The sequence below is a fragment of the Mustela nivalis genome, assembly GCF_964662115.1.
Source record: "Mustela nivalis genome assembly, chromosome: 3".
Lineage (NCBI taxonomy): Eukaryota > Metazoa > Chordata > Mammalia > Carnivora > Mustelidae > Mustela > Mustela nivalis.
The window spans coordinates 31,827,996-31,851,906 of NC_139022.1; the positions used below are offsets into that span (position 1 = coordinate 31,827,996).

General features: G+C 44.6%; 1 protein-coding gene across 3 annotated transcripts in view; it reads left to right on the forward strand.

The window, feature by feature from the left end:
- RNF130 (ring finger protein 130) overlaps positions 1-23,911 on the forward strand; it is a 141,093-nt gene that overhangs the window by 92,109 nt on the left and 25,073 nt on the right. Inside the window, exons 7-9 of one of the 3 annotated variants that reach the window (XM_082723607.1) lie at positions 645-849; positions 3,968-4,061; positions 10,996-11,187. In XM_082723607.1, coding sequence (XP_082579733.1) covers positions 645-849; positions 3,968-4,061; positions 10,996-11,011 — 315 coding nt within the window. In that variant the 3' untranslated portion in view covers positions 11,012-11,187. Of the gene's footprint in view, positions 1-644; positions 850-3,967; positions 4,062-10,995; positions 11,188-23,911 lie in introns of those variants that run through there. The other 2 variants (XM_082723609.1, XM_082723608.1) reach the window with 2 other exon arrangements.

The following is a 23,911-nucleotide window of genomic DNA, read 5'->3' on the forward strand; positions in this document are numbered from 1 at the left end:
GCTGGCTGCTGGAACTGAAGGCTGCTGGGGAAATCAGATAGCCATCTTGCTACCTCAGGAGACCTCGCACCCATTGTTTAGTGGGTAAGCTTTGGCTCAGGGCAGCTCTGTACCTCTCCTTCAGGGCCAGATGCTTTGATTTTGAAACCAATGGTTTACCCACAGCTCAAAGGTCTTTTCACCATTGATCTCCTCTTGGTCGTGTGCTTTCCTTCTGTCTAAAGGTAGAAGACATTTAAAAACTTTTTCAGAGCAGGGCATTTCAGAGAAGTTAGTAGGAGGAAAGCAGTATTTGATGTTCTCTGCCCTCCCTCAGCATTACTGGAAGACCTAGAGTGAGGCGTTTTCCTGTTTGTCATTTAGCTGTGTCCGCCAGAGCTTGTCATCTCTTCATGAGGCTCAAGTGTCCAGTTTTCTCAGCTCTGCAGTGGATTTTGGTTTCCTTTGTATCATGTTTGGGGGGAAATCATCTGTTTCTTTGAAAGGAAAACCCTTGGGTGAGAAAGGGTAAATGGGGAAAGAAATGAGAGGAAGTCACATGGAAAAAAAAATCCTTAAGTCTTTCAGCAGGGTGTCAGACATTTAGAATTTTGTCAGAGATTTGCTATGCTTCTAAGTACTCTTAATCTGGGAATGTTTTGCAGCCAAATTTGCCATGTACTGATAACGTAGCGTTTGACATGGAAAGGCTCACCAGAACCCAGGCCGTTAACCGAAGATCAGCCCTAGGCGACCTTGCCAGCGACAACTCCCTAGGCCTTGAGCCACTTCGAACTTCGGGGATCTCGCCTCTTCCTCAGGATGGGGAGCTCACTCCCAGAACGGGAGAGATCAACATTGCAGTAACAAGTAAGTGGGGCCCTGTACCAGGCACAGGGCAGGTTTGCTGCTGTGGCTTGGTGTGTGTTGACTGCTCCAGACGGCAGAGGAGGCAGTCACCCAGGCCAGGGAGTTAGTCTGTAACGGAGGAAGTGACAGATACTGCTGTTGAAACGGGTATTTGGGAAGACGGACCTTTCCTTGTAATAAGGAGCTTGTGGATTTTTGTGTACTAAGTCAGAACAGCTGCCATCTGACAAGTTGTCTCGGTAGCTGTACAGACACCTGCTTTGATGACTGCCTTGCCCACGGGCGTTGGAAGTGGTCACACTGGAATGCGACGCGGGGTGTCACGTGTGGTGTCACCAGCCGCAAGCACCAGGCTGCAGGCGGCTTTGTGCAAAGCCAGGGCAGAATCTGAACAGAGTTGAACAGCTCCGGGGGCAGTTGAGACATCCTGCTGCTGCTCACTTCACTTTATGAAGTCTGGTGTCTTGGCACTTCCCTCTTTGGGGGTCACTGTATCTGGGGCGGGAAAAAGCCAAACGAGGATGTGCTTTTAAAAACGCTCTCACTAGGCTGGAACGTCTTGCCGGGTGAAGTGTTGCTGAGGAGAGACGTGGCGCTCCGAGTGTGTCAATGGCCAAGGCTAAAGGACAGTGTGCGTGGGCCGGCCAGCGTGTGTGTGTGTGGGCCCTGTGGGCATTCACCCTGTAACAAGCCAGCTGTCCCCTTCAGTTCCATCCTCTACATGGTCTCTCCATCTAACCGCCTCTCTCCGCGCTCCTTGTCACCACTGTGGTGCTGCCTTCCCCAGTGCGTGCTGTCGCTTGCTGTCGCTTCCAGCCCTAAGCCCCACGAGGCCGCGGCGCGGAGAAAGCCATCACGAAGGATTTTTCCTCCATGTAGTAAGGCATGTCTGGGCTGTTCAATTGCAGTGCACATGTTTCCCAGCGACCAGAGATTAGTAGTCATGAACAGTGTCCCAGCATTTGTGCTATCGTTTGTCTAAACTCAGGGAGACTTCATTCAGTTATAAAACAAGGAAAAGTATTCTTTGATGCAGTTTGACTCATTTCCTACCACGTCCTGGCGATTTGTTTTAACAGCTTTTCATGTTTTCAGGTTTTAGGGGGTAGATTTTTAAAAACGGATCCAATAGCAATAAAGGAAACAGGTTATTTGTTTATCAGTGAGTTTTTGTAGGCTCTTCATTGATCGACATTTATTGAGCACCTACTACTACATTAAGTTCTGATCCCATTATATTTTATGCCGAAATGCCCTTTCAAAATCTTACATTTTGATGATAAAAAAATGTTACTTCGTGTATGAAATGAATCACCTTTAGTGGAATTGACACATGTTAATCAATTCATGTGGTTAAATTAACCCAAAGCAACCTCACCTTTTCCCTCAAAGTTCTGTAGTGTCCCAGCATCCACTGTGCAAGGCACTGTGCTAAGTACCCAGTGGGGTGGGCAGGGCTGACCAGGGGCCCGGCTGCTGCCAGAATGCCCCTGGGCCCACAGGGGATCATTGTGGTTGCACCTGCTTCTTTTTGGTTACTAGTTTTTATAACCTAAATGCCATGCGTCTGTGGATGGTCTGTTCAGAATGCAGAAACACGGAACTTGCAGCTCTAAAACTCAGTCTATTTATCACGTCTAAAGGTCTCTAAGAAGAAAAAAATAAATAAGTAAAGAACACCGGGTGAAGCTTCTTGATCCTGATGACCAGTTATCTCTTAATTTTTTTCAAATGCCAGTGTCCATTTTTCCTAACTTAAAATCCACGCAGGTAAAGATGGCCAGTTTGGTGTTGGTTCTTAAATGTTCATTTTTTTACTTAAAACCTTATAAATTCACTGTACTCTCAAGGAATTTATAATCCAGGAAGCAGTGGCAGCACTACTACCAAAAAAAGAAACAGTTTGCTAAGCATTTTAATAGTATAAAACAAGATGGCTGATGCTCATGGAAGAGACTCATCATCCTGGAGCCCTGAAGGGCAATTCTTAACCTTTTGAAGATCACCACCTTTAAAATCCAATGAAAATATAAGAACCTTTTTCTAGAAAAATTCCTAGGAACTCATAGCTTTGCATATCTGTGGTACTGGTGGACACCAGATTGAGAACATGCGTGTTACACGCTCCACTTCTGCATGTAAACTTTGGGCATTCCAAGGCCGAGTGTCTTCGGCTGCCCTGCTGCCAATACAGAGGGGCTTCTCTGTGAGCCACTTTGTTAAACCGGCCCCGGGTAGCACAGACTCTAGGAAATGTTTTGTAGTTCACTCTTACTAGGAAGTCAGGATTGGTTCACAAGTTATTTTAGAGGTTTTCAGATAAAGAATGTTTGTGGAACATTATCTTGATGGCATGGGCTTTCAAGAGAAGGGAAAACATGAACTGACTTCCTGGATCTAGAAGGAGGCTAGCTGAAATTTCTAGAGTTCTGTGTATCAGAGATTTTCAACCCTCTGATGGGCCAGCTTTCTGGTGAGTCACCTGCTTGACACAGCCAGAGCCGCTTCCTGCCGGTGGGGGTGGGAAAGGCAGTCCTTTCCAGGAGACACCAGTAAGGTGTCCTTTTTACATAAAGGCTGTAAGTAAGCCCAAGCCCAGGAGAAAAGAAAGACCAGAAGACCAGCCTGCGGACTGCGTGGAGTGCCCCCAAGACTTCTGGGACCCCTACTCCGTATTTATAAGCCTTCCGCTAAGAATGAGTGACACAACCACGCAGAAGTGACAGAACGAAGAAGGAAAGGTTATAGAAGTGTGGCTAAGTCCACTGTGCTGTCATGTAAAGCAGTGATTTAAAAATCTCTGTCCATGTGCAATCTGATAGACCTGTTTCTCCTGCACGCTTTTCGGTGGCCACACTCCTCACAGACATCAGGACCTTAACTGGAAGAACTGTCTGGGCCATGCTTTCCTTTCTCCCTTGCAGCTCTCACCACTACCTCCACTAACCTTCTCCAGTTAGTAGCTCTCTGGCAAACCTCCTCCTGCTTCACTTCCTTGGGCCAGTCTTGGCTTACACCTCCGTTGACGTCTGCTTCGTTGCATTTGAGGGAAATGTTGACATCGATTTGACTTAAGCCTTCTCCCCAGAGTGATTTCCTCCCTTTCCTTTGTCAACAGAAGAATGGTTTATTATTGCCAGTTTTGGCCTCCTCAGTGCTCTCACACTCTGCTACATGATCATCAGAGCCACAGCTAGCTTGAATGCTAATGAGTAAGTAACAAATTATTTTTTGGATTGCATGTGCCAGATGACCCCAAGAAAACTTGTAATTTTCATAAAGCTGGTGAAAATTGGCTTCCACCAGTTGCATAGTGATCCTGATGATATCATACCTAGCAGAGTAAGGTATTTCGTGACTATGTACTTGTAGTCAGGATGCAGATCGGGAGGTTACCTTGCTCAGCAACAAGAGCTCCCGGGAGGAAAGATCTAGGGGCTTTCGCTAGCCACAGCATAGAGGACAGCAACTGTGTGATGCAGACGACCAAGGGTGCCCGTACAGTCACGGGATGTCAAGAAGGTCCATGTCCTGATCATTGGCAGGAATAGGCCCAGCAGACTTTACCCGGATTCTTACATACATAGCTTTTGACGGAACACTGGCACCCTGACCTGGAGTCGAGGGACAGTGACGTGGATGTGTAGCCTGCAAGAAAGAAGCAATCAGCAAGACCCACTGTTTCCAAATATTGGGAAGACTGTCAGGGGGAAGTGTCAACTATATTTCGGTGGGGCAAAATGAGGACCAGAGGGCAGGGGACGGGAAGGCGGATTTCATCTCAGGGAAAGGAAGACCCACTTGTCAGCCAGGACCCCGCACCAGGGAGACAGTTTGCCATGGGGAGTGCTCAGGATGAGATGTGTTACCTGTCAGGACTGCTGGAGGTCAGAGGTTTTAAGGCGAAACTGGGCTAGCTCACTGTCGAGGTTCATTTTGATCCAGCAGTATTCTAGGAGCTGCTTTCCAAGGGGGTAAGATGCAGGAAAGGTTTTTGGTTTTGTTTGTTTTGTTTTTAATTTAGGTCATTTACTGTAAGGTTTTATTGAGTCCTTTCTTCTACCAGTATTTGTGAAAACTCATCAGAGGTAAAAGTGTCCCTGGGACACAGCCCAGATACAGACCTGAATTAGCACCACTGGAATTCATGTGCTCGCCACACGCACTTATGTCCTGGCATTTTGACAGATTAGTAATAACCGGCCAAGCCCTTGTAATTGATTTAATTGAATGCTCATTGCCCAGCTGTGGAAACAAATGGGCAAGTAACCCCCACTTACAGTGACATGATTTTATTATCTCTAACCTGACCTGTTGACTAGATACTTGTAAAAAGTGCCCTTAGGCATCCCTGCCCCTAGCTCACACTGGGAGGATGCTGTGGTTGGTCGCCATCCTTCAGCCTGCAGATGTGTGCTCGGCTGCTCCTCCAACAGGTCAGCCCACCTGACGAAAGCTGACTTCAGCTTAGCACAGTCAGAGCACTGCTCAGACCCCAGAGTTGGACGTAACCTGGGTTTGACTCCCTGCTCTTCCATTGTCTGCTTGGGAGGCCTGGGCAGCTGTATTTCTCGGGAAGCTCATTTTAGTCCTGCAGAAAACAAGAATAACAGCAGGACAACGTCATAGGTGTTACAAAGTAGCATATAAAGTGCTTAGCACAGTGCCTGGTACATAGTAAGTGCTCAGTAAATGTTAGCTTAGCAGTTCCACTGAGAATCTTCCAGGGTCCTGGGAACGAGATGACCGTCTCCCTGCCTTTATCATTCGGCAGATGAATTTAGTTTTCTTCCAGGAAATAATACTGAATCACAGGAGCTCTTTGAGTCCTGTGATTCGGCCCTCTGTTTGGAAGGAAATACTGATTTTGCCTGCAGTCACCTCTTTCGCTTCCTCTCACAGTGACCCCATCAGCCAGCTGATGGTGTAAGCCCCCTCCTTAAGACTTTTGCAGATGAGCAAAAAGCAGCTTGTCACAGCGGATAGAGGCACTCCGGGCACTTGTAGAGAACGATTAAGGGACCTCACAGTTGCCTTGCTGCCATCCTGGACCTACCAGAGGCTCAAGTCACACATCAGTCAGATGGTTTAGAGAAGGCTCAGTAGACGTGTTACCTTGTAGAAATCAAAGTCTCCAGGCCATGATAGTTCGGTTCCATGCGTAAATGGCTGTATGACTCAGTCTCAGTGTCCATCTTAGATCCGTTTCTGAGGCCAGCCCTTCTTCCAGTAGCCTTTGCAGAGGGTTGATACCAAAGTTGTCCATCCAAATACTATTTCTGTGCCTTCAGTCAGAACTCCTCTGAAGGACGATTTTCATGATCCCATGGAGAGAGAGAGAGAGAGAGTGTGTGTGTGTGTGTGTGTGTACACACATGGATGCATGAAAGAACGGTCACCAAGATATAATTGGTGATTATCTTAATTTAGTAAGATTTTAGGTGATTTTTTCTCTCCTATTGTGCTTTTATAGGTTGGCTTTTTTATGTAACATGAATTACTTAATATTTTAAAGGGCCTCTTAATTGTGGAGGATAAAAGAAAGACAGTAGTCACTCTTAACTCAGTGTCTCCTTCCCAAGAATGTTGATGAAAAATTCCTAGGTTATTTTAATTCCACAGAAATGTTTATATAAGCAAGTAAATTTATAATTAATCTTCATTAATGAATTCTTTGAAATCTGTCTTACTTCCCTTTTTGTCTTTACCAAAAACTTACAGCCAAAATGAGATTGCCTTTTCAGTTGAATTGCTGTTCTGATTTTCTGGGTAACCTTATCCATGAGTGAGATAGTCTTCTGTATGAGTAGAGTCCGTCTTTTCCCATGTGAGCGATTTATCCTGGAAGTTGATAGCAAAATTCACCTCCCCACATTATCTCCCATCCTGGTTTACTCTTCTATCAGCAATATCCTGAACTTGTGTATTGTGACAGCAGCAGGACCTTGACCCACTCCAGTCCCTGGTGAAAGCCAGTGGGCAGGAGGCAGCACTGTAGGCCCCGTGTGAGGGCAGACGTGGGGAGGCCAGGCAAGCCGGCTGGCTGCCTCCCTCACCACACTCGGCACCCGCACCGTTACCCAGGGCTTGACCTGACACTGGTGCCTGATGGGAAGTCACTGCCCTCCCAGTGTGTTGAAATACTATTAAAATACTCACCATGACTAATTGTGCTTTAATTTTTTTTTTTTAAGATTTTTTCTTTATTTATCTGACAGAGATCACAAGTAGGCAGAGAGGCAGGCAGAGAGAGAGGAGGAAGCAGGCCCCCCGCAGCGCAGAGAGCCCGATGCGGGGCTCGATCCCAGGACCCTGGGATCATGACCTGAGCCGAAGGCAGAGGCCTAACCCACTGAGCCACCCAGGCGCCCCTGTGCTTTAATTTTTTAATACGGCAAACAACTCTAGTGAATGTTGAGGCTTTGCAAATATAAATAGGAAAGTAGTCGAAGAAGCATGTATACGTGAGGTAAATTTATTGTCTTCTCATACCCCATTTCTTAGTACCTCAGTAGGCAGTGTTAGCGAACTTCAGTTCCCAAAGGAGGTTTGTTGCGCTACCTCATTATTCAGAAAACCTCGTTAGGTCTCAGTGTTTATCAGCTTCCAGTCATATCAGTCGATTTTCCCCTCATCGTAAGAAAAGTGTATGTTTTCATTGTTGTTATTTGAGGCACAAGTTGTGAGACAAGGAAGAGGATGTAGGATTTTGAGCTGAACGGGAGGATCGGCTGGGCATCCTCCACCGTGTCCTTTCTTAGTTCCTAGGTTCTGATTCCTAGAACTCGTGCCCAAGGATCTGCCCGGGAGTGTAACCCAGACATTCAAGATCCAAAACCGTCTCAGCAGGAGGAAGTGAACCTGATGTGGTTCACATACAGAAAGTGGAACAGTACATGCAGCATAACCCGAGGCCGGGAGCCCTAGCTGTGCCCCAGGTCAGAGCCGTCCCCACCAGTGTGCCTGGTGAGCCAGCTCCCCCAAGGCAGAGCGATAGAGACTCATGAGCCCGGTCAGAAGAATGGGTGTGTCCATTTTACTCTCTGTTCAGTATTTCGGAATTGTTCTGTTCACACTCTTTTTTTTTTTTTTTAAGATTTATTTATTTTGGAGAGAGTGAGCAGACAAGGGGCAGAAGGAGAGGGAGGGAGAGAATTTCAGACAGACACCCTGACACAGGGCTCAATCTCACAAGCCTGAGCCGAAAACCAAGAGTCAGACGCTCAACCAGCTGAGTCACCAGGTGCTCACACTCTTAAGAAGAACACTAGTGTGTTTCAGTATAAAAGGATCTGAAAATAGAATCATTTTGATGTCTTGGGGATGCTTGGCTTAGAAGAGAGGAGTCGAGGATGATGTGAGGGATGTCTCCAAGTATTTGAAGGGCCCCCAAAGATGACAAGAACAGCTCCTATTCACTGAACACCTCCCACCAACTCCCTCCCATGCGGGGCCCTGGGCGACACCCAGCAGAGTCCCGTGGGGACCAGCCATTGAAGGCAGAGGGTGGGCTTACATGGGGTTCAGGAGCTCTGGGGCACCCGCAGGAAAGTAGAGCGCCGCCAAAGACTAAGAAGAGCTTCATGCCAGTTGGCAGGGCCCATCCGCGACTGGGGTGCCCTGAAAGCTAGGAAGTTGCTAGGACCTAATGCAGACAGAAACGAGTTGCAGGGCTGGCGCTGTTCGGAGGCAGACCCCACAGCCTGTGGAGGGTAAGAGTTTCCTTCCAGTTCTGAGAGCGCTTCTTCGGTTGTCTGTCCTGAAGGGTCTTTTCCTTGGATGGATCCGCACCCGACGGGAGGGGTCGTGTGCCCTCCCCGTGGCTGGCTGCCTCTTTTAGAACCTGAAGTATCAGGACCAGTGACTTTAAAACTTTCTTTTTTTTCCTTACCCCCTGCTGCTATAAGAACCGCATTTTATGGGGCGCCTGGGTGGCTCAGTGGGTTAAAGCCTCTGCCTTCAGCTCAGGTCATGATCCCAGGGTCCTGGGATCGAGCCCCACATCAGGCTCTGCTCCGCAGGGAGCCTGCTTTCTCCCTTCTCTCTCTTTCTGCCTGCCTCTCTGCCTACTTATGATTTCTCTCTCTGTGTCAAATAAATAAAATCTTTAAAAAAAAAAAAAAACGCATCTTACATTGTGGGACCCGTATGTACACATGTGTAACTGGAACAGGTTTCACAAACGTTTTCCTCAGTATGTGCAGTGTCTGCTGATCTTTTCTCTGTACCTGGTTGTTAAGGCTGCTTGGGACCCCACGTTGCTCTTATGGTCCAGTAACAGGCGGCAGGCTGCGGTTTGAGAAACAGACCTAAAACCTGAATTTCTGGTTCTCAACCAAGTACTTCTGGCTTCCACCGGCATCCATGGCGGATTGTTTATTTTTTCTAAGGCAGCCTTCGTGTAGCAATGCCAACGAAGATTTGAACTTGTCCCCATATCCTCTTCTTTCTGTTAGTACTGACTTCTCCTTTTAGTCACTCAGAGCATAAGATATATACACAAAATAAACCCAGGGGCCAGAGGGGCTGGGGGATCCCCTGAGAAATACCCTAGGAAGAAGGGCTTGTGGTTCAAGCCTGTGTTTCTGGGCCCACCTCTTTACGCTGCTTATCTGTGACCATTCCAGAGAGACATTTACGGGCTCCACATCACATGGTGAAGGAGCTAGCCGGTTTTCTGGAAATGTGAACTTTGATGGGACTTCTGCTCTGTCTCCATAGTGGTCATTTCTGGTTTTCACAAGTACCTTTAATCTTGTGGCTGAATTAGTTTATAGTCCTTAGAAGAACAGCCAAATAAATTAGGTATAAAAATCTTGGTTCACCCATTCAAAGTTCTGACCTCTAATATCTGATTTCTCTGAGGAAGTTTTATAAAATCAGTGTGTGATCTTCAGCAGAGCTGCAGTGAACGGTCAGGTCCGGAGCTCTGTGAGGAGTGGTGAGTGGCCTTTCTGCGGCTCATTCAGTGTCCCCAGCACCCCCAGGCACCAGGCCTCGCCCTGCAGGGGCACTGTGGGGCAGGGGCTGTCCTGCACGGGGCTCAGGCTTAGGGCACCCACTGAAGGGACGGGAGAGCCTACAGACAGGGCCCAGCTACTTGGGGTCACACAGAGGCCACAGAACTGCCACTGTGGCCCAGGGGAGTCATCAAGGTCTTCCTGGAGGAGGTGACTCAGGAACCAGGCCGGGTATAATTAGGGCACAAAGAGGAAAAAGTAGAGCAGAGTCAGGGAGTTGTGGGTTTGATGTGTCTGCTGGAAGAGGTGGTGTTGAATTTGGACTGGGTTCTTGTAAATGGCAGGCAGTGTGTCAGGCCTTTCAGCAAAAAGAGGATCTCTGGACGAGAAGTCGCTCTGGCCTATAGAGACTGGAGGCAGGAAGATGGGTGAGGTGAAATACTGAGCTGAAGGAGGAAGTCATGAGGAGGAGAGGAAATCAAGATGAAGAGGTCAGGAACGCAGATATGGAACTGGGCAGAGAGGAGAGGAGAGAAAGCACCGCTAAAGACATGAATTGGGAACCAAGGAAGTGAACCAGCTGTGCAAGGCTTTGGGGAGCTAGGGCAGTTCCACAGAGCCAGGCTGAAGGGAGCAGCGTTAGCCCAAGACCCCGGGTTCCGTTGGGCTCCCGACTGAGGGACATGCATGCACGCAGTCTGGGCAAGTCCACTGAGAGGGCCTTCCCCACTGGAAGCCTGTCCTCTGCAGAATTCGTTTCACAGTAAAGACTGACATTCTTGTTTGTAGCATAAATGGGGGATCCTGTTGCAAAGACACAGACCTAGATTTCAGGACACACAGCCCTGAGAACATGCATGAAACCAGGAAAAATTGTAAATGATGTCGTAACTGTCTCCTTATTGCTAAACAAGATGCTGTTAGCCTGGGCTTTTCCCCGCAGTCCCGCTGGGAGTACACACACACGTGTAAGGTGACCGAGCCACTTGACCACAAATCTGAAGCTGCTGAGTTCAGGAAAGTGCCAGGAGCTGACTGGCTTTATCCAGCGGGGCTGGGAAGGCTTTGGGGACAGCCCAAGGCCACCCTTCAGTGAAGATCACTTTCTCTGTTATTTTAAAATATTGGCAACTCTCCTTTAACTAATTCTTGACCTCTGTCTTTTTTTTTTCCTTTCATTCCACAGGGTAGAGTGGTTTTGAAGAAGAAAAAAAAACTGCTTTCTGACTGATTGCCTTGAAGGAAAAAAGAACCTATTTTTGTGCATCATTTACCAATCATGCCACACAAGCGTTTATTTTTAGTACATTTTATTTTTTCATAAAATTGCTAATGCCAAAGCTTTGTATTAAAATAAATAAATAATAAAATAAAAAAAGACCATGCTGTCAAGTGTTATTGACCCACTCATGTCCCAAAGGCCTCCCTGGAGATCACATACACCCGATTTCGTGTGCATGTGTTCCAGAGAGAGCATGTGCTCACGAATCCCCCCAGAAGGAACCGTGACACTGTTGGCATTTTCACACGGTCCCGACCATGCCCCAGTGAGACTGGAGCGTGGGCACGTCCTTCGCGGTAATGCCTGCCGGGACCCTCGGTGGGGTTCCTCCGTCTCCCTTTCTTCAGATTCAGTGTCCTCTCTGAGACTCTTACTACTTCGTCAGCCCCACAGCAGCAGGGACATTCAGCTGTGTTGCGCGCCACCACATCCCTTGTGCGTGGTAGAGTGCTTTTGCACATAGTAAGTGCTCAATAAATATTGGTGGGATGAAGGAATGAGTCTAAGGAAAATTTTCCAGAACACACACTGATTAATAATAAATTACATCTGTCCAAGATGGGTTTACACCTGGTTTGTACAGTATTCTTTAAATAAAAAAAAAATAAAAAAAAAAAACCAAATTCTAAAAAGCTGGAAAAGAGCAATTTTACGAGTGTAAATGAAATATTTTTGCTGTATTATTGAAAATGTTGTAATATTTTATGTTCTGTTGTATTCTGTGCTTGAGGGGTTATCGGTATGTGTGAACATTTTGAGCAATGAATTCTCCACCTTTTACTTCAGGATCTCTGAGAGATGAGAACTTACTCCCACTGGTAATGGGTTCACTAACCCCAGTCATTCACCAGTCAGTAGGGGGTGAAGGTTTTTATCTTTCGATTCACACACCATAAAAATTAACCCTTGCAAAGGATAAGCCATTTCAGTGGTTTTTAGTATATTCACAAGGTAGTGTAACCATCTGTCTAATTCCAGAACATTTGCATCACCCCCAAAAGAAGAAGCCCTATACCCAAGAGCAGAAACCTCTCAGCCCTCCCATCCCCCTGCCAGTCTGGAAACCACAAATCTGCTGTCTATCTCTCTGAATCTACCCATTCTGGACTTTTCATAGAAACGGAATCATATAGTATGTAGTCCTTTTCATCTGGCTTCTTTCACGTAGGATAACATCTTCAAGTTTTCCCATGTTGCAGCATGAATCCTGCTGGTTCTTTTTTGTGGCTGAGTAATACTCCCGTCATATGGACGCATTCCACATTCTGTTCGTCCATGCTTCCAGTGATGGACATTCATTGTTTCCCTCTTTTGGCTACCATGAATCATGCTGCTGTGACCATCAGTGGACAAGTTTCTGTGGACATTTTTTCAGTTCTCTCAGGTCTGTCCTTAGGAGCGGAATTGCTGGGTCATGTAGTAGCTCTGACTTGTTGAAAAATGGCCAAAATGTTCTCCAGAAGAACTGTAGTTGCATGTTCCCGCCAGCAGTGTACAGAAGTTCGTGTCTCCACATCTTCACTAGCACTTACTATTTTCCTTTTTAAAACCATCTCGTTACAGTTTTGATTTGCATTTCCCTAATGACTAATGATGTTGGGCAGCTTTTCCTGTGCTTGTGGCCCCATGAATGTCTTCAGAAAAAGTCAGTTTTGAATCCTTTGCCCATTTTTTTTTGATTGGGTGGTATTTTGTTGTAAGTGTTCTTTATATATTCTAGATTACTAGGCCCTTATCAGATATATGGTTTATAAATACTTTATCTTATTCCTTAAGTTGTTCGCTTTCTTGATAGTATCTTTCAAGATACAAGTTTTTAATTTTGATGAAGCCCAGTTTATCTGTTTTTTTTCTTTGGTTTGTGTTTTAGGGATCATGTCTGAGACATTGTCTAATTCAAGGTGACAAAACCAACAGTTCTCTTGTTTAGTTTTCTTGTATTTGGGTCTTTGGCCCATTTTGAGTTAATACATGTATATGGTGTGAGGTAGGGATCCACATTCATTCTTTGCATGTGACTATCCATTTATCCTAGTACCATTTGCTGGACAAATTATTCTTTCCACCCTTGGAGTGGTCTTGGTACCCTTGTCAAAAGTCAGTTAACTATAATATATGAGTTTATTTCTGGATTCTCAATTCTATTCCACTGGTCTCTCTTTCTGTCCTTATGTCATTTTCATATGATATTGTTTACTGTTGCTTTGTAGTAAGTTTTTAAGTTGGGAAGTGTGACTCCTCCCAACCTTGTTCTTTTTCAAGATTGTTCTGGCTATCCAGGATCCATGGCATTTCCATATAAATTAAGATCAGTTTTTCAATCTCTGCAAAAAATGCCAGCTGGCATTTTGATAGGGATTATGCTGAATCTGCATTGTTTTAGGTAGTAGTGTCATCTTAACAATATTAAGTCTTTTGAGGTGCCTAGGTGGCTCAATAAGTTAAGCATCCTTCTCTTGATCTCATCTCAGTTCTTGATCTCAAGGTTGTAAGTTCAAGTCTATGCTGGGCATGGAACCTACTTGAATTTTTTTTTTCTTTTTAAAAGATTTTATTTATTTATTTATTAGATAGAAATCACAAGTAGGCAGAGAGGCAGGCAGGGGGGGGGGGGCAGGGATGCTGAGCAGAGAGCCCAATGTGGGGCTTGATCCCAGGACCCTGTGATCATGACCTAAGCCGAAGGCAGAGGCTTTAACCCATTGAGCCACTCAGGTGCCCCCCCCAAAAAATTTTTTTTTAATTCAAAAATATATATATTAGGGCACCTGGGTGCCTCAGTTAGTTATGCATCTGACTTCAACTCAGGTCATGATCTCAGGATCGTGAGATCAAACCCTGCTTCAGGCTACCTGCTCAGCAGGGAGTCTGCTGCTCCCTCTCCCTCTGCCCCTTGCTGCATTCATTCATTCTCTGCCTCTGTCTCTCTCTCTCAAATAAATAAAATCCTTTAAAAAACAGTAAAATTAAAAATAGTCTTTCAGGGGCGCCTGGGTGGCCCAGTGGGTTAAAGCCTCTGCCTTCGGCTCAGGTCATGATCCCAGCGTCCTGGGATCGAGCCCCGCATCAGGCTCTCTGCTCAGCAGGGAGCCTGCTTCCTCCTCTCTCTCTGCCTGCCTCTCTGTCTCCTTGTGATCTCTGTCTGTCAAATAAATAAATAAAATCTTTAAAAAAAAAAATAGTCTTTCAATCCATGAACAGAAGATATCTTTCTCCATTTATTTAATTTCTATAGAAATATGATTGATTTGTGTACATTGATCTTGCATTCTTACTGAACTCATTTACTAGGACTAATAGTCTTTTAGTGGATGCCTTAAAATTTTCTATATAAAAGGTCATCTCTTTGGCAAATAAAGATAGTTTTAACTTCTTTCTTTCCAATCTGGATGGCTTTTATTTTATATTCTTGCTTAATTGACCCTGGCTAGACCTTCCATTAGTAGAATGTTGAATAGAAGTGGAGCAAACAGATATCCATGTGTTGTTTCTGATCTCAGGGAGGAAGATTTCAGACTATCACCATTGAGTATGATGTTAGCTGTGGGATTTTCATAGATGCCCTTTATCAGATTGAAAAAAGTTCCCTTCTAGTTTTAGCTTACTGAGCGTTTTTATCACGACTTTTAGATTTTGTTAAATGCTTTTTCTATGCCTATTGTGATGATTATGTGTGTTTTGTCCCTTATCATAACAATATATTGTATTGATCAATTTTCATAGTATTGAATCAACCTTGCATTCCTGGGATAAATCCCAGTTGGTCACAATGGGACTATGTTTTTATATGTTGCAGATTTCAGGTTGCTGGTATTTGCTGAGGAATATGCATCTATATTCAAAAAAGGTATTGATTGCCTGTAATTTTCTCGTGATGTCTTTCTTTGGCTTTACTATCAGTGTAGTGCTGGCCGCATATAATGAATTATGAAGTAATTCCTCCTCTGCTGTTTTTTGAAAAGTTTGAGAAGGATTGGTGTTAGTTCTATGTAATTATTTGGTAAAATTCACTAGTGAAGCCATTTGGCTGTGGACTTTTCCTTGTGGGAAGTTTTTTGATTACTGACTCTCCCTCTCTTTACCTGTTATAGATCTATTAATATTTTCTATTACTAATTAAGTCAGTTTCTATAGTTTTATCTCTGTAGTAATTTGTTTCATCAAGGTTTTCTAGCTCATTGCCTGTAAGATTCCCTTATGACCTTTTTTTAATTCCTGCAATGTTGGTAGTAATGTCCCCTCTTTCATTCCTTATTTTAGTAACTTGAGTCCTTTTTTGCCAAGTCTATCTAGCTAAAGGTTTGTAAATTTTGACCTTTTCAAAGAACTAGCTTTGGGTTTCACTGATTTGCCTATTTTTCTATTCTCTGTTTCATTAATTTTTGCTCAGATCTTTGTTATTTTTTTCCTCTGCTTGCTTTGGGTCTAGTTTTGTTTGTTTTTTTCTTTTTTCTTAAAGTAGAAAATTAGGTTATTAATTTCAGGTCTTTCTTACAAGCACTTACAACTATTAAATTTTCATCCAAGCACAGTTTTGCCATCCATAAGTTTTAATATGTTGTGGTTTTTGTACATTTATCCTAGAGTATTTTCTACTTTCCCCTGTGGTTTCTCTTTTGATCCATTGGTTGTTTAGAATTATGTTGTTTAAACCCCTCATGTTGGAATGCCTGGGTAGCTCAGTTGGTTAAGTGTCCAACTATTGATTTCAGCTCAGGTCATGATCTTGAGGTTTTGGGATCCGGCCCTCATCGGGCTCCACACTGAGTGCAGAGTCTTAGTGTCCCTCTCCCTATGATTCTCCCTCCACTTGTGCTTGCTCTCTCACTCTCTCTCAAATAAATTAAATCTTAAAAAAAAAAAAACTTTAAAAAATATGTGAATTTCCAAAACTTCCTTTTCATACGGCTTTCTAATTTCATTACCTTGTGGTTGGTGAACATGCTTTGTATGATTTTGATCATTTTAAATACATTTAGGCTTGTTTTATGGCCTGACATATAGTCCGTCGGGAGAATAGTCCATGTGAACCCTGAGAAAAAATATATATTTTTCTACTGAATAAGTGCTCTGTGACATCTGTTAGGTCTATCTGGTTAATAGTGTTGTTCAAACCTTTTTTTCCTCTTTTGTCTACAGCTATCTAGTTCTACCTATTATTGAAAATGGGGGGGTGCCTGGGTGGTTCAGTTGGTTAAGCATATGCCTTTAGCTCAGGTCATGATCCCAGGGTCCTGGGATCAAGCCCCTTATTGAATTTTCTGTTTCTCCCTTTAGTTGTATTAGGTTTTGCTTTATGTATTCTGGGGTTCTGTTGTTAGGTTCATATGGGGTTAAAGGATTTCTAGAAGCTACAGAGGTTATTCAGTATATCTTTATCCCTTGAGATTGACTGGTTCAGTTGCTCTCCTGATATTTCCAGCCAACTCTGTGCTAGAGAGTTCAGCTGAATGTTTGACCTTATTCTCTGGAGTGGGCAGCGTTGAGGCTGGCTTCTTCCTTAATACTTACAATTTTTTTTCTTCAAGCAGATTTTCATAAACTAGTAAGATAGTTCCTCCCCACCTCACTTTATCCCGGTGAAAATTAACCTGGTTTGTTGTCTTTGCTCTCTCCTTCCCATTTAAGGTGAATTCTTATTTTCCTTCATCAGCAGTCAGGAGATGTAGGACTGTTTAATGACCATGCCATCGTCTCTATTAGTGTACTTTCACCCTTTTCACATTATTTCAAGCCCTAGGAGAGAGTAAGACTTTTTTAAAATAGTAGGTGCTATTCAGGGCCAAATCTAGAATTTTTATAAGAGCTAAGAAATGAAAATGAGTGAATTAAGAGAATGGAGCTTTCCATCAATCTTAGGGAGGATATATCAACCACTGAAATTTGAATCTGCCGTTTTGTGGCTTTGGGATTTAACTGGCTTCATTAAATTTTTATGTTTCAATTAGTCATGGTCTCTGTAACTATGAAAGTGGTATGTCATGTATCTACATACATGTTATCCTTTGAGTGGGCTTTTTGGTTCCTTAGAACCAGAATTCAAATTTTCATCAAAACCTAGTCGCTAATTTCTTCATAATCACAGTGCTACCAGCTAAAAAGCTTCATGAAATAGAAATGATGTAGGAGGTTGAGTAATTTCTTGTTTATGATGTTAAAAATTAGAAAATGACTAGAAGTTAGTCTGGAATAGATTGATAGCTCAGTTTTAAGCCCTTCTTGGAAAAACCTTGTAATCCTTAAGACATGGGTTGTTTCTGTGTTTTTGTTCTTTACACACACCCTCCCCAAAAAAGTGTTTTTCAAGAGTTTTATTTCAAGGCAGCCTCAGTGCTTACAACGGACCAGTGGTATGTAGGAATACAGTCTGTAGTTCAAAGTCCTTCCACAGGAAAGCAGCCCGTGGGTCCTCCCTGATACTCAGGCTTTAGGCATTTATAGCCACTGAAGCCTGGTAGAATGAAATCTAATTTCTCTTCGGCCAGCTGGGTTGTAACTGTAGACTTTTTCAATAGTTGAGAAGAAAAATCCTGAAGGTTCTTTGACTTTTTATCTAGGAAAATATTTGGTTATAGTAAATTCCTTATCAAGACAACTTTAGAATAGAACCTAATAGCAATAAACAAAACAAATCCAGTGGAACTAGAAACTGCTATTCTAGATCTCCTCGGTGAGGCTGAACAGGAGACAGCCAGAAGCTAGCACATGGGATGTGACAGGCACCATGCTGAGTGGTTTATATCCATTATAATTTTTATCTTGGCAATATCCAAATCAAAGAGAGAGTTACTTTCCTCTTTTAGAAATGAAGAAACGAGGCTTTGAGAATGTCCAGAAACTGGGCAAAGCTTGCTCACCTATTAAGTGGCAAAGTGAGAAGGAAATCAAGGCAGCCCAGGGGCCGTGTCCCTGACCCCCAGCTACCCTTCAGCCCTGAGACAGTTGGGCCAGAATTTGCTGTGGTGTGTATGGTTCTTTTTTTTTTTTTTTTTTTTAAGATTTTTTTTTAATTTATTTGACAGAGATCACAAGCGGGCAGAGAGGGGGGCAGAGAGAGAGGAAGGGAAGCAGGCTCCCTGCCGAGCAGAGAGCCCAACATGGGGCTTGATCCCAGGACCCTGACATCATGACCTGAGCCGAAGGCAGAGGCTTTAACCCACTGAGCCACCCAGGCACCCCAATGGTTCTTGCCCTTAAGGAATTCACAGGTTCAGGGAAAAACCAGGATGATGGATGCAGGGAACTGTTTGAGGGCTGAGCTCACATATGGACGCACGTTCTCTTTCTGTAGACGTGTGTATATGTATCTTTAAAGGAAATTATCATAATAATAGCTTACTATGTGGTAGGCTCACTTTTAAGCATTTCACACGTTAACTCATTTAATCCTCACAACACCCTATTATTAACCCCCATTTTACAGAAAAGGAAACAAGTTTAGAGAAATCCAGTAACTTGCCAGCACTGTGTTCTAAACGCCATTCTGTTTTGCCTTAGAGAAGAATCTCACCAAATAGAAAAGTGATCATGGGATGTCCTGGCCACAGGCCCCGCGTGTGCCCAAAGCTTGGTGGTAGGAAAGGCTGAGAAGTGTGATGTCCTTGTGTTTAGGACAAAGCAGGATCGGGAAGAAAGGTGTCCTGGGGCTATCATAAGATCCGTGGCTTTTCCAGTGGGGAGCCTCAAGGTGCATTTTGGAAGGTGTGAATTAGGTGCAGACTGTCTCCTGAAATTAAAATAATGGGTTTACTAAAGAAAGTAGGTAGAGGTGCTGACTTAGAGAACATCCCAGCTGAGAAGGTGCCTTCAGTAGGCAGCAGGCAAGAAATAGGATGGAAACAGTGGGGCCAATGAGAAGTTTCTAGAAACCCCTGGGCAAGGAGATCTCCAGGGGGTGTTTACCCAGCCCGGGAGAGCATCCGTACAAGAGAGCTGCCTCAGTGCATTTAGACCCACTGGGCCAGACTGAGAGAGACGGGGGAAGCACTGAGAACTCGAAAAGGCGGGAAGAAGTCGTAAGAGCTAGGGTGGCCGCTGAACCCGATTTCAGACTGAGGCTAAGGGAGGGTAAAGGCAAACCCAGGTGAGGAAAAGAGGCCCAGGCTGGATGTGCACAGGTGGTGGCAGCAGACAGGCCAGTCACTGATGGGGCTCCAGGAAACAGGAGAAATCTAGTAAATCCGTTAAACCTATCCAGTGCCCTCACTCTTGTTTTCTTTTTCTCAAAGCTTCTCATGAAGCTGAGGAAAATACAAGGTTGGTCTCGCTTAACCAAGGGGAAAGGGGTCGCTGCACTCTGCCTCAAGATGGCACCCTTTCCCCCCAGAGGCGGGCCCTAAGCTCAGGGCACAGGCAGTTGGGCCTGACTGACCCCTCCCTCCAGGAACCTCCTTTCCCCGTGACCCCTACACACCACCCACCACACACCACCCAGGGCTGAAACGAGCAGCCGAGGCAGTTGGACCAGGAAAGCTCATGCAGAACTCCCAAGGCACAAACGGTTTCCTTGGGTTCAGATCCTGAGAGGGGCATTTCACCTGCTTGTTCCCAACTACAGTAGAGAGCTGGGGCATCTTAGGGGTTGGAAAGGTTTTATAAAGGGCAGAATCCAAATGACATTTGAAACATGGCTCTGACTCATTGGACCAGGGACCGCCGCAGGGACTTGAGAGGCCTGTGTCCCCATCACTGCAGGGCAGGCGCTCCTGCCTCGGAGCCACAGGCAGAGTCACCCACACTATTTAAATGGCATTTGTTGGGGTGCCTGGGTGGCCCAATGGTTAAGTGTCTGCTTTGAGCTCAGGTCATGATCCCAGAGTCTTGGGATCGAGCCCCACATCCGGCTCCCTGCTCAGCAGGAAGCCTGCTTCTCCCTCTCCCATTCTCCTTGCTTGTGTTCCTTCTCTCACTGTCTCTCTGTCAAATAAATTTTTAAAAATTAAAAAAGATCTTAAAATGAATGAATGCACGCATGAATGAATGGCATTTACTGCAGAGCGTGTATACGTGCATGCTGAGACTCGGGCTCCCAGGCTGAACTGGGCTTCCCGCGCCCTTGTCCTCCACAGTTGGAAGTCGGGTGAACAGCCCCAGGCAGATGAGGAGGTTCGCAACTGCAGCTCATGCAGAATTCTTGCGGAGTCCCGGCTTGGGGCAAAACAAATTGCATTTGCATCCTCTCTGAGTACTTGACCTACACTTTGGCCCTGCTAAATAAACTGAAATGCACCAAGTAGCCGCTGCCCAGTGTTTAGATTGCTGTGCGCTGCACATTCAGATATGTGATCCGGCTGCTGGGCCGTGAACCTGGGCTCACCCCTTCCTGGCCGGGTTGGTCCCGTAGCCTCTCCCAGCGTCAGCGTCTCCCCCTCAGTGTACCGTCCTCCTCAGTACCATCTGTGAATCCATCTGGTGAGGGGTGTTGACCCGTAGTACTTGTTGCTCCCCTCTGGAGGCACCTGGGTGGCTCAGGTGGTTAAGCATTGCCTTCGGCTCAGGTCATGATCTCCAGGTCCTGGGATCAAGCCCCCCTTGGGCCTCCTGGCTGGCTCAGCAGGGAGTCTGCTACTCCCGATCCTGCTTCTCCTCCTGCTTATCTGCCTTCTCTCTCTCTTAAATGAATAAATTTAATCTTTAACAAAGGAAGAAAAAATAATTGACCCCTAAAAGTCCATCCCAGTGGGGATGATGGGAAAGCCTTGCCCCAACAACCCCCAGCCCAAGAAGGTCCCCACCCCACTGAGGTTTTGCAGCTGGTCTCCTGCTCAGCATAAGGGTCCATTGAGCACCACTGCCTTTCCCCGATGCTCTTCCAGCAGACCTCCCTTCCAGGTGAGAAGTCAAGCCCTTTGAAAGGACTCTTGGAAAAGCTATCTGGCCTCAAGCACCATTTCCTGTTTTCTAAGAGGGAAGCTTGACTTGAAAATTCTAGTCATTTATCACTTTCAACAGGTGCCCTTACCACAAGGCCCAAGGCGTGGTGATAAAAGAAAGCTTTGCCGCTTGTGAGCACATACAGGGGCCTGATTCTGGAGATAGAGCCTGCGGTGAGGCTAGGAGTTATACGGCGAAAATAGGAGAAAAGGCCTCTCAGGAGGGGGTTGGAGCCTCTACCCACAGCCAGGCACCGCCCCTCCCCCTCAGCTCAGCTGAAGGAAATTCTTGCTGCCTCAGGATAAAGCAGGTGTAAGCATAGTCTAATTTCTTGAAGAAAACACGAGATGCAGATTTATAGATTATACTGTTTACATTAATTATAGGAACACAGGGAGGTTTCCATAGTGAGAGTAGTCCTCGTAAATTGTCAGGTCCTTCAGTTACCTAATTGAGTCTCTTGGTCATAGAATAGCACTGAGCATTGAAGACCTGTCTGCCTTCACTTACATAATCTTTTTTAAATTTCTGGGAAAGAAGGAAAAGCAGTAAGAACATTGTGATTTTATGAAAATCAGAGCTGTAGGGGGTCCTGGGTGGTTCAGTCGTTTAGCATCTGCCTTTGGCTCAGGTCATGATCACAGGGTCCTCCAGTGGAGGCCCGATTCAGGCTCCCTGTTTGGTAGGAGGCCTGTTTCTCCCTCTCCCACTCCCCCTGCTTGTATTCCCTCTCTCACTATGTCTCTTTCTGTCAAATAAATAAATAAAATATTTATAAAAAATAAAATCAGAATTGTTACCAATACCTTCAGAAAGTCCTTGGAAAGTCTTTTTTTTTTTTTTCAAAGAGGGAGAGAATCTCAAGCAGGCTCCACGCCCAGCACGGAGCCCAGTGGAGCACTTGATTTCACTATACTGAGATCGTGACCTGAGTCGAAGTCAGAAATCAAATGCTTAACCGTCTAAGTCACCCAGGCACCCTGGAAAGTCTCTGAATTTTAATTGAACTTTGATTACCTTAGAAAAAGTATGCCTTCTCATTTACCACAGCCATTCATTATACAGCATAAAAAAACTCTTAAATCAGTCAATAGTGGGGGGCCTGGGTGGCTCAGTGGGTTAAAATCTCTGCCTTCGGCTCGGGTCATGATCCTGGGGTTCTGGGATTGAGCCCTGCATCGGGCTCTCTGCTCGGCAGGGAAGCCTGCTTCCTCCTCTCTCTCTCTCTCTCTCTTTCTCTCTCTGCCTGCCTCTCTGTCTACTTGTGATCTCTGCCTGTCAAATAGATAAAATCTTTTTAAAAAATCAGTCCATAATATTGGATCTGGGGAGTTTAAATTAAATTGTATAAATGAGGGGCGCCTGGGTGGCTCAGTGGGTTAAGCTGCTGCCTTCAGCTCAGGTCATGATCCCAGGGTCCTGTGATCGAGCATCGGGCTCTCTGCTCAGCAGGGAGCCTGCTTCCCTTCCTCTCTCTCTCTCTGCCTGCCTCTCTGCCTATTTGTGATCTCTGTCTATTAAATAAATAAATAAAACCTTTAAAAAATAAATAAATAAAAATAAATCGTATAAATGAATCATATCAATTAAACTTAAGTGTTAAATGTTTTTGCTGTTTGGTCATAACTGCAATCCAAGGTACTTGCTTTTTAAAGAATATAAAACTGAAAGATACCTTTGCTTTGAATTCAGCTTTAGCTGTATCCTACTTCTAGCTTGATGATTTGGGGCCAGTTACTTTGTCTCTCTGTTATAACACACCTATCTTGAAGGGCTGTTGTGAAATTATATAGAAATTATAAGTCTCTCCCTTTTCAGCCCTTGTTCCTTGTATTCAGAAATCATCTAAAATTATTTTCCTGAATCACATGCTAATAGTAAAAAAAAAAAAAAGAAAGAAAGAAAGAAAAGTTCCAAAGTGTACTATATCTCCCTCCTACCATGGTGCCGATCCTGGGCTTCTTCCAGCAATTTCTATTGCCTTGGTGTCATGTGTGCCCTTCCAGGGAGGTTTTGTGCATCTATGAGCATAGTCTCTCAAATGTATTTTGATAATTGTTAACATGATATACACATTGTTCTTCTCCCAACCAAAAATCTCTTCTGCACATAGTTTTAGGACAAGGTATTGATTGGTCACCAATCTATTAAATTTCCTTTAGCCCAAAAGTTTAAAACCAACAAACAAAGACGATTTTCAGGCTTTCTGCCATATGAAAGAACCCATACCTTATATCCACAGAGGAGGGCCACAGGTGACTTGGGAATCTGGTTAACCATAGCAACAAATTAGCACACAGTATTTTAAGAATCAATGTAACATCAGTGAAGAAAACTTTATACCATTTAAGTGCAGAAACCTCAGGAAGGGAGCTCACAAATATGGTCACAAGATGCTCTAATGGTTACATTTGTAAGCAGTTAGAACTTGTACTTTTGTGAATGCTTCCTGTCTTCACCTTAACCTTTAAAGTTTCTCCTTAAGTGGCTCTGCTCTACAGAGTTCTGGTCCCTCTTTGCATCTACATGAGCAATTCTCTTAATTTTATCTGAAATTTCTTCTCACAAAAGCTTGCACTTTCAAAGCATAGACAGACTTCCATTTGAAGTTTGCTAGAACTCAATCAGAAAATAACTACTTAACACAATTTGAGACCAAGAATATAGGAAGCAGTGGGTTTGCCAAAACAGAGTATGTGGACCATCATTCTCTTCCTACCCAGTATTTGGCAGTTATTCCACATCAGTACATATGGATCTGTCTGCCTCATTCTTTATAAGATTGATAAATGCATTGTATAGTGAATCAGTTCTTAATTGATGGACATTTCAGTTGCCCTAAACATTTTATAATCCTTACAAAGGCTGTATAACTACCAAAACCAGTGATATACACAGAAGTAGCAAGTGATGGTTAATTTGTAGCTTCTTATCTGTGTCTTTTTTT